Source organism: Rutidosis leptorrhynchoides, chromosome 8 (genome assembly GCF_046630445.1).
Source record: "Rutidosis leptorrhynchoides isolate AG116_Rl617_1_P2 chromosome 8, CSIRO_AGI_Rlap_v1, whole genome shotgun sequence".
In the NCBI taxonomy this organism is placed as follows: Eukaryota; Viridiplantae; Streptophyta; class Magnoliopsida; order Asterales; family Asteraceae; genus Rutidosis; species Rutidosis leptorrhynchoides.
In genome coordinates this window covers 201,540,687-201,552,153 of record NC_092340.1, presented here as the reverse complement: position 1 = coordinate 201,552,153, position 11,467 = coordinate 201,540,687, and the positions used below count along the sequence as shown (strand labels likewise).

Genomic DNA, 11,467 nt, shown 5'->3' with positions numbered 1-11,467 from the left:
GCTTACCGACACCCTATTCGTATTTAATCTTAATGAATAGATCATTAAATCAATACGCGACACTTGGATTTTAGAAAATTGGTTTTCTAAAATGTTATTACTTGAGATAAATTATTTGGATAATTTGTAAATTAAGGACTTAATTGTTTATAAGGATAAACAATATATTGTGTTATATTTTATAAAAAGTTTATAAAATAAATATGTATGTAACTTAACAAGTCATGTTTTTTTAAATACAAGTTTTATAAAAATAAAAGGGTTATTTTTATATAAAACCCATGTGATATAGTATGCAATTTTTGGGACTCCAAGACAAGCATCTCATGCTTGTTTTGTTACTTTTAACATTACACAAGTATTAAGGAGCATGGGTATTAAGTCCTTGATGCAAGAGAGAGCTAGCAACTTGCAAAATACATAAAATACACTTCAAAAAAACTGCACAAACAACTCCTTCATTGCTGTTCTGGCCGTGGCCTTTTCTTGCCAAAAGGGGTGCTTAATTTGAAGTTTGCAAGCTTAATCAAGTGTCTAATAAATCCTAACCAAAAGCTAGGGTGTTGGGGTTAAAAATTTTGGGGTATTACTTGCTTGAGGCTTCAAGTTAGAGGCTCACTTTTCATCATCTTCTTCAACATCATCTAGTTGGAAATCTTAACCCTCAATTAACTTGAGGAGGTATATTTCTTATCTTCTTCCTTTATTTGTAAGCATATGTTTCAAGACTTGATATTTACATGGAATTTAACTTAATGGTTAAACTTATAAACATGAACTTATGCATGCTTTTGCTTTCTTTATTATCATAAAAATAGTTTTATGAACATGTAAATATTAAGAACATGTTGTTTATTAAGTTGTTAAATTCCATCAATGGTATCTAGAGCCGAAGTCTATGAAATATGCTTATTATATTTGGTCTTTAAAACCCACCAACTTTGCATTCTATGTACATGCATGAATGTAGAATGTAAAAATATTTGGCTTTGGGTGGGTTCATGATTTTGGCCGAATTTTAAGGGTTCCAAAAGTGGGTTTGGAACTTGAAAAATGGTCAAATTTGTTGTATGTTGAAGTTCACAATCAAGCCTTGACCTTTTGTTTGAATGGTTGCATGTTTGGATGATTATTAATAATTCATTTGGTATGTAATATTAATTCATTCATGTGGTTGTAATATTCATTCAAGTTGGTTTGTTATATTGTTATTTTGGTTATGTAATTTATTTTATATTTGGTATGTAAAATAGATTAGGTTGTATTTTCATTTTCTAGAAAAATGTATTAGGATATGTTTTTTGTAAAAATGAAGATACAAGATGAAGACTTGGAAGATGCATTTGGATGCAAGATTAAGTAGGAGATTTTGAAATCTCCTACTTAGTGTTATAACCCTTAACCGGTGACATTTGTTTTCGGCTAAACAAATGTCTACCAAAGTGGCTTGATTGTGAACACATTTGTTTGCATGCGTGGTTGTTATATTTCTTGTATGATTGAGGATTGTGTATGTTACTACGACAAGTTATCACTCAAGTTAACAAACAAGCATAACTATAATTTAATTGGTTAAATTATTAACGACATGCAAAACGTCAATTTAAATGGCTAAATTAAAAACGGCTAAAAGGACATTAATAAACGGTTATTAAGAACATGATAAGGATCATATATATAAAATGGTTTATATCAAGTAATTGGCTAAAATTACAAGACTTGAAAATGGATTTCAAATGAACCATACACTAAATGCATGTTGGTGTATGGCATAAATGTTTTCTTAAACTAGAATTAACAAAGTAGGGAACTTATAGATTAGACAATCTGACTTGTCAAATTACCAGAATTCAAAGGAAAGATAGGACTATCAAGAAAACATGTTCTTGATATGTTTATAGATTAGACGGAACGTAAGAGTCGTGTAACATGGCACATGATGACGTTATGATCTGTGAATCATCACGTTCCATTTAGAAACTCAGCATGACTTACTGTAATATAATCACGTTGATCAAGTGTCATTATATTATACTAACTCATGCATCAGTTCCCAACATTACTTCAATAACATTCATATTTTAAGCTCAAAAGTTTACAGAATATAGAAACTAACAGTTTCTATATGATGTAACACTGATAGTACAAAGAGATTAATGATTTCAGATAAGAATAGTTATGAAAATATCCTCAGAAATATCGAAGATATTTATGATGATATTTTCAGAATTTCTAAGATCGAAGGTTGATGAAGAAAATCCTTTTGCAAGGATTTAGAATAAATAAGGAGCAAGATATTCGCTAAAGATTTCATCAGAAATAGAATCATCAGGATTCTTTATGTACAAGTTTAGTCCTTGTGATTTGCTCAGAGTCTCCTTCATGGTTTGCTCAATCCGTTTTTCAGTACCAAATTTCCTTTTGAGCTTTTCCAACGTATATTTCTTTTTTTTTTATCAAACTTTTGACTGTTAAAGTCATCTACAGTTTTTGTTGCTTCATTCGGCTTTTTCAAAGTTCAATGTATTGATTCGTAGACTGGGTGGTTTTCAAAATTTCAGAATTGAAGATCGTAATTCTTGGAGATAATTGTTATATGTATACATATAACTATTGGTGTAGAAATGCTATGAGATTTGAAATACTGATTGCTGATTCTCAGTAATTGGTATGGCAATTATTATTACAGATGCGGATGAGTACATGATGAGACTTCAATAGATAAATATAGTGATTTGTCAGAGAGATTTAAGCCAACGAGCAACGAGGTTGCTGGTACGCCTGCTGGTAATATGATGGAATATAAAAGGTTCCCCGGTAACAATAAAAGAGCACGCATATATATCAAGGTTATAATAAGGTTGTTTAGAACGAAAAGTCGAAGTTGACTTGTTGAATCTGTGACAAAATTGACTAATTTGAAAAGAATTGAAATGTTATTTTCGGTAATAACAACGCCAAAGGAGCTAGCACGGATATGTGTTAAACGTTTACTCAGTTTCCGAGAGTTTTTCAGGTGCATAACTATATGCATCAATCTTTTCTTCCATAGATGAAGTGCGGTTGGTTCATTCTCTTGATTGAGGTGTTTTTATGAATCATGAAAGGTTTGAACGCAGATTATAATTGTCAAGGTACAAATGAGGTTTAAGATGAAATCAAGTGGCAAACTTGAAGAATTGTTTAGTTTCATATGTTATAATCAATATTTTAATTCATTTTTAATTGTCCAAGATTGAGAGTCCACAGTTAACAGTCCAATAATTCATATATAGTTTAATATATAATATTCAAATTAATTAATACGTATCGTGACCCGTGTACATGTCTCAGACTCGATCACAACTCAAACTATATATATTATAATAGAATCAACCTCAACCCTGTATAGAGAACTCGATCATTACTGCATATAGAGTGTCTATGGTTATTCCAAATAATATATATAGATGTGTTGATATGATATGTCAAAACCTTGTATACATGTCCCGATATTTAAAGTGCGTAAAAATAAATAACAGAAATTAAATGACGATAAATAAAGTGCGTAAAGTAAATAACAAATATTAAATGACGATAAATAAAATTGCGAGAATGTAAATTGTGATAATTAAATTGCGTTAAATAAAATGTAATCAGTTAGCTAGGAACAATTAGCTAGGAACAGTTAGCGTGGATTTTTAACAAAATTTATAATAGTTAATTTGTTTTTTTCTAACAAATTTTATTTTGTCAAATGTTTTCTTCATTATGCCACTTGTTGGATTCTGATAAATCAAAATCCGAATATGAAATTGGATGAATATGGTTATTCTGTGGTGAACGGATTTGTATATCGGTGGATGTAAGTAGGATAGTAAATGACTGTTGAATCAGCTTCGAAGAATGTACAGTGTAACTTATTAATGTGAAATCTGAATATTCCTCAGGTATTACCTACCCGTTAAAATATTTTCACAATTAACACTTTTTACAAAAGAATTTTTAATTACAATCTTTATGAAAACATATATACATATATATTTTTCTTCAGATGTAATCATGGATTCATTGAGTTAATATGATATTAAACTCATTTGGTTTACCGTTAGAACTAGAATACATAATCTCTAAAACATTTAGAGATTACTTAATCGCCATGAAGAACGAAGATAATTGATGTAGAACGATACGTAGAACGATGATTATACTCGACGTACAGAATGAGATGTCGAAGCTGGTGATGCGGATGTTGTTGTTGGTGGTACTGGTGTTGTTGGTGCTGAGGCTGGTGATGTTACTGGTGTTGGTGATACTGCTGGTGCTTGCAAATTGTGTTCCGTTAATGGTAGCCTCAAGACGAAAAATTCTTGCAAAAAGGGTATAAACGGTGTTGCGAACAGGTTCACTGGTGAGCGGGTCGAGTACTCCAAGGTTAGGTGGTAGATTCGGTTCATCATATGGAGTACCTTCTTCCCTTCTCTATAGGGTGAGTATGTCACGAACCCACCCCCATTTTATCCAGTTCCATCTGGACGAAGTCCATATCGATTATAAACGATTCATAACAGTTGATTACATCGCGAGGTACTTGACCTCTATATGATACATTTTACAAACATTGCATTCGTTTTTAAAAGACAAACTTTCATTACATCGACAGTTGACAGGCATGCATACCATTTCATAATATATCCAACTATAATTGACTAAATAATGTTCTTGATGAACTCAACGACTCGAATGCAACGTCTTTTGAAATATGTCATGAATGACTACAAGTAATATCACTAAAATGAGCAAATGCACGGCGGAAGATTTCTTTCGTACCTGAGAATAAACATGCTTTAAAGTGTCAACCAAAAGGTTGGTGAGTTCATTAGTTTATCATAATCAATCATTTCCATCATTTAATAGACCACAAGATTTTCATTTTCAGTTCTCATATGTAGCGACCCGACCAAATCATGTTTGACGGCGCCGTCTACTTAGGTCCCGTTACGTGGTCATAAGTCTTTAAGACAAAGTTTGACCAAAATATGTCGCCTTCATTTCAAAATAAAGATTGTTCCCAAAGTTTACAAGAATTGTTCAACCAATAGTTAAGTTACAACGTTATAATACGAATGAAATCTAGGCGACACGGTTTAAAGTAAAGTCAAAAGACGCTCCATGAAATGCACATATACTCGACATCCAATGCAAGTATCAAATAATGAGCGGAAGCATGTATCATGTATCGTTCAAGGACCTGAGAAAAACATAGAAATCTGTCAACGAAAACGTTGGTGAAATCATAGGTTTAAGTAAGTAAGTACAAGTGAACCACAAGATTTGCATCAATGAATTAATAGTAATACATTCCAAAAGTTTGTTTCACGAGCACCCAATTATCAATGCTTAACATTTCCTTCCATTGAACCCCATCACTTAGTGCTAGAACATACACTGTTTCTCGAAAATATATTTCATTCGTAAACGGTAGCGAACCGTTTGAATGAGGGTTTGTCAAACCCATATGGATCCATACAACATAAGTTCTCGCTTACACCCGGCAAGTGTAACTAATGATAATCGAATTGAGGATTTTGTTCTAAACTCGTATGTAGAATGTTTGTTTTCCTGTACTTGTGTTCACTTAGTAAAGAAATGTTCATGTTTTCTCATCCCAAATGTAAGTTCAAAAAGAGTAAAAGTGGGACTATGATCTCACCTTGAGTGCACGAGTAGTAAAGTACTTCGACAAGTAAACGTGTGCAAAGAACAATGCTAGTCTTGACCTAAACAATAGGTTGTATCAATAACGGTAAACACGATAGGTCAAAGATGTTCAATTAGTCCTATGGCTCGTTACGACCCGTTACGACTCAATAATGTAGCATGTGAATCAAATTGTCATGTTTCATGCAAGATACAAGTATAAAAGCATGTTAGAACAATTGTACAACCATTTGGTTAAGTTTGATTAAAAGTCAAACTTGGTCGGGTCAAAGTCAACAGAAAAGTCAACGGGGTCGGGTTGGATATCCGACAATTTTTCTAAGTTATATAATCATATATGAGCATGTTGGCCAAGTTTCATGTTAATCGGAGGTCCGTAGCATAGCAAACATTTTCATGTCAAATGACCAAAGCAAACAGCCAGTTTTTGGCAAACGGGACGGCGTCCCAAGTTGCTAGACGGCGTCCCAATTAAAAGAGTGGGACGGCGTCCCCAATTCCTAGACGGCGTCTAGGTTAGAAAAGGGGGACGTCGTCCTGGGTATCTGGACGGCGTCCTGAGGTGTTTCCAGGCCCTGGTTGCTGAAACTCCTAAGTGCACGAACCAACAATCAAACCAACCCAAATTACAAACCGCAAACAATTAGAACATGTATTTTATATCACCGGAAAGGTAATTTGACGAGGAAAACACCTAGACACATTTCATCAAGCAATTTAACACTTACACACCCCAAAACCGCATTTAAACATCCATAATCAAGGTTCAAGTTCCAAATATGCATTTCATGATTCGGGCAACCAATTTACATGAATGATATGCCGTTTCGAAGGTAATCAAGCATACAATCCAACTAAACACTTACCAATAATAATCCATGGCATTCAATGCATCAAAAGTCCATTTCAAGTTCATCAAACCCTAACCCAAATTCACCAAAATCACTAATCAAGTTCATGAAGTTTTCTAAGGCAACCTACACATCAAATTGAAGCTAGTGATGCTAGTAACACAATTAAAACATCAACTTTTAACATCTAACAACATATGATCATCCAAAATTCAAGAACAACACACCAAAATTCAAGTTCATGCTAGTTACACTAAAACAACGAGATCGAGCATATAAATCATATATTCATGTTAGACTTGAGCCATAGACACTAATTAACACTTTTATAAGTTAAAAACATCAAGAACACAAAATCTAGTGATTTTAGAAAGTTACCCAAATGAGATGAAGTTGGTACCAAAATGAAGAGGATGAAGAGAGGATCACAAATATGTAGTTTATTTTGTTGTAAGCCTCCTAGATCGAATTTAGATGATGATTGAATGAATTTGGTTTTGAGTGTGTGTTCTTGCTAGAGAGAAAGAGAGAGAGATGGAGGTGAAAATGAATGGGTGAAAGGGGTTTGACCCTTTGACCTAGTCAAGGGTTTGATCCCTTGTCAAGTTTAGTCCCTCAACTTTCGTTCGGGTGCGGGAATTACCTAAACGAGATAAGTTAAAACGCGTATCAACGGGAGATGTTATAAACATATAACGGACTTTATATTAGTATAACGGAAAAGTAAATGGAAAAAGGCGGGATGTTACATCATAAATATACGTCCCATGCATAGAGACAAAAATAATCATTCGTATGGTGAACACCTGGTAACCGACATTAACAAGATGCATATAAGAATATCCCCTGTCATTCCGGGAAATCCTTCGGACATGATAAAAACGAATTCGAAGTACTAAAGTATCCGGTACTTTGGATGGGGTTCGTTAGGCCCAATAGATCTATCTTTAGGATTCGCGTCAATTAGTAGACTGGTTTACTAATTCTTAGGCTACCAAGCAAAAAGGGGCATATTCGGCTTTGATCATTCAACAATATAATGTAGTTTCGATTACTTGTGTCTATTTCGTAAAACATTTATAAAAGCAGCGCATGTATTCTCAGTCCCAAAAATATATATTGCAAAAGCATTTAAAAAGGGAGTAATGAAACTCACCTAATGTATTTTGTAGTAAAAATACATAAGACGACATCTAACGATGCAGGGTTGGCCTCGAATTCACGAACCTCAAGGTTTTTCTAAAAATAAACGACCCAGACGGGACTAGAACCTACGACCTCCCGCTCGCACTCTAACACCCTCTACCATTATTCCAAGTCCGTTTTTCTGAATAAATCACACACTCATTTTAATTTAACCCGTTTACTCTTCTGTATCCATTTTCTCTTCTTCTTCACTCAATTCAATCGACCCAAGAGTTATCGAATTACTTTGTTTTAAGATTTGAAACGGACCAACAACAGTTTGTAATAAATGAATTTAAATTGATAGATTCAATAAACCAAAAAAAAAAAATGAAAAGAACAGGCTACTGTTCGTCGCCCAAAAATAAAAAATAAAAAAACTTGAACTTGATTTCGGTTTTTATACGTTTTTAGATCACGATTCCTTCATGAAATATTTTCAAAATCACTCCTAGAAACTCTCTCAATCCTCAAGTTAACTTGAATCTTAACAGATAACTTAAATTCGATTGAAGAAAAATGTTTGACTTTTTGATTCAAAAACTTTGACTCCAAAATTCGAATTAGTTTTAAAGAATTGAAACTTGAGATTTTGAAGAAAGTTTAAGTATAAGAATCCTAACAAAGTTGCATTATTACATTTTGGTTTTTCATTTGAATTCGAAGTTTTTTAAAAAAAAAGTAGAAAGCAGAGGTTCACGACATTTTTTCTAAGTTTATGTTTTTAATTCAATCCCAAATGCATATGTATGAATGATTTCGGATATTTAATCATGATTGAGAACGACTGGTAACAAAATTCAACACAAATAAAATCGTTCACAGTGTTGATGGATATGTGTAACCAATTTCGTACGCTTTCATGTTTTTTTTATAATTTTTATAATTAATATTAATAATTAATAAATATATTTATAATAATAATTATTATATTAATAATAATAAATATTAATGATACAGTAATCATAAAAATGGTAATAATATTATTTATAATAATAATAATTTGTATTATTTTCTAGTAATAATAACTATAATAATAGTGATATTAATAATAATTTATAATAACAAAAATTCTCAATGGTAATACTAATATCTAATAATAACGCTAGTAATAATAAAGATATAACAATTTACATGTTTTAAATTTTAATAACAATATATTATATATAATATATAATAATAATAACAATACAGACATTAAGGTTAATATTTACTGATAATAATGAAAGTAATATTAGTATAACATTTATATTTTACTTCTAATTAAGTTTAATATATATACATTAAAAATTATTAATTATGTATTATTTACTACTTATATAATAATCTTTATTTAATATTTATACATTTTATCAATATACCTATAGTAATAATCATGTTTATATATCATATGTATATTCAAATTACTATATATATTTATGTTTTACATATCCAGATTCATTATTTAGATAGATGTATTAATTATATACATCAAGACAATTTAAACTCAAAGTATATCATTATACACTTAATACTTTGTTAATCGTGAACAAATTATGTTCGAAATCATTTAATAACAAGTTTTAGTTATTTTAAATTATCTTTCATAATATCTAAATCACATATCAGTTCTCTACTATATTTATTTTACAATATATAATTATTTATATGTATAGTTAATTACACGTACATTTCTATTTACGTTTATAGGTTCGTAAATCGTCGGAAACAGTTAGAGGTCAAATGTATACATGAACACAGTTCAAAGTTTTTGAGACTTCAATATTATAGACTTTTCTTATCGTGTCGATTTCATATTAAGATCAAGTTTAAATTTGGTCAGAAATTTCCGGGTCGTCACAAGTTAAGTGTATGTGCGATTATTGAATCTCATGTGGCTATATCCCGATTAAGTAAGATATGTGATTCTGTGTTTCCTACTTGGTATTGGTCATCAAATTCAATAGTTTGTAGAGCTGGTTCTCGAATAATCTTAGGTTAGGACCCTGATGTTGTGCATCTTATGGTTCTTCATTTCACACACCAGGTGATTCATTGTCAACTGACTTCGATTGATAATAAATGGCAGTCATTTGTTTCTTTTGTTTATGCAGATAATAACTACATGCAACAACGTACGTTATGGAGTGATGTATGTAAACATAATGTGTTCGTGGATAAAAAACCTTGGGTGATAATGGGAGACTTTAATGTGTCTCTCTCGTTAGATGAGTCTAATGCTAGTTCATCAAGTTCTACTGTGGCTATGAGGGACTTTCAAGATTGTGTTAAGAGAATCCATATGTCTGATGTAACTTGTTCTGGTTTCCAAGTTACTTGGAACCAAAAATCGAGGTCAACTGATGGAATTTTGAAGAAAATTGATAGAATAATGGCAAATGATGGTTTTATTAATAATTGTACTAATTCCTATGCTGTATTTCTTCCTTACAGGATATCGGACCATTGTCCAGCTATTTTAAAGATCCCACATGAAATGGTTCACAAACATAACCCATTTAAATTCAGCAAATATATTGCTAACCACAATGATTTCTGCAGTATTGTTAATGACGAATGGAGTAAGCTGATTCATGGGCATGCTATGTATCGGCTCGTGCAAAAATTTAAGTTACTTAAAAAACCTATTCGGAAGTTAATGTGGAGTAAAGGTAATTTTCACACTAATGTCATTAGATTACGTAGTGAGTTGGATGTTGCTCAAAGGAATCTGGATAGTGACCCTTCATCTATTCTACTACTTGAAATTGAAAATAATGTTCTTAAGAAGTATAATGATGCGATATTGGAAGAGGAGCGTTTCTTGAAACAAAAATCAAGCTGGAATGGCTTAGAGTTGGGGATAGTAACTCTCAATACTTTTATAAGGTTGTCAATGGTAGAACGTATCAAAGTAGGATCCAATTGATTATGGATGAGAATGGTGAGTTCATTGAAGGTAGGAAAGTGGCTGATGTTTTTGTTACTCAAAATACTAATTTTCTAGGGACTGCTCATGCGAATGTGGAGATAAGTGATCCAGGTAGTCTCTTCATTAATCGACTTTCTGAGCAGAAAGCACGTCATATGATCAGACCAATATCCACTAAAGAAATTAATTCTGCTGTCTTCGAGATTAGTGAGAATAAGTCTGCTGGCCCAGACAGTTTTTCCTCAATGTTTTTCAAAAAGTCATAGGATATCATTGGTGATGATGTTGTGGTGGCGATAATGGAGCTTTTTCGTAATGGTCAAATGCTAAAGGAGATAAATAACACCATCATTGCCTTGTTGCCTAAGGTCCATACCCCATGTAAAGTAAATGATTATCGTCCTATATCGTGTTGTAATGTTATTTACAAGAGTATTAGTAATATTATTACTAACATGATGAAATCTAGCTTGGATTAGGTCATCAGTATGAACCAATCTGCTTTTGTTCATGGGAGACGCATTTCTGAGTATATTTTACTTACACAAGAGATTATGAAGAACTACCATCTTGATCGAGGTATACTGAGATGTGTATTTAAAGTTGACATCCAAAAAGCATACGATACTGTAAACTGAGAGTTCCTTAAAGAAACTCTAATCTGTTTTGGTTTTCATAAGAAGTTTATTAAATGGATAATGACTTGAGTTTCAACCACGTCATACATGATAAATATTAATGGAGAGTTTCATGGCTTTTTCAAAGGAAAGCATGGGTTGAGGCAAGGTGATCCGATGTCACCATACTTGTTTACCTTAGT

At 32.2% G+C, this 11,467-nt stretch overlaps 1 protein-coding gene across 1 annotated transcript; it reads left to right on the top strand.

Annotated features, from left to right (window-relative positions):
- Window positions 1-9,912: 9,912 nt before the first annotated feature.
- Window positions 9,913-10,644, top strand: LOC139864001 (uncharacterized). The gene has a single exon (XM_071852594.1). The coding sequence runs from the start codon at window positions 9,913-9,915 to the stop codon at window positions 10,642-10,644; it is 732 nt and encodes a 243-aa protein (XP_071708695.1).
- The last annotated feature ends 823 nt before the right edge of the window (window positions 10,645-11,467 follow it).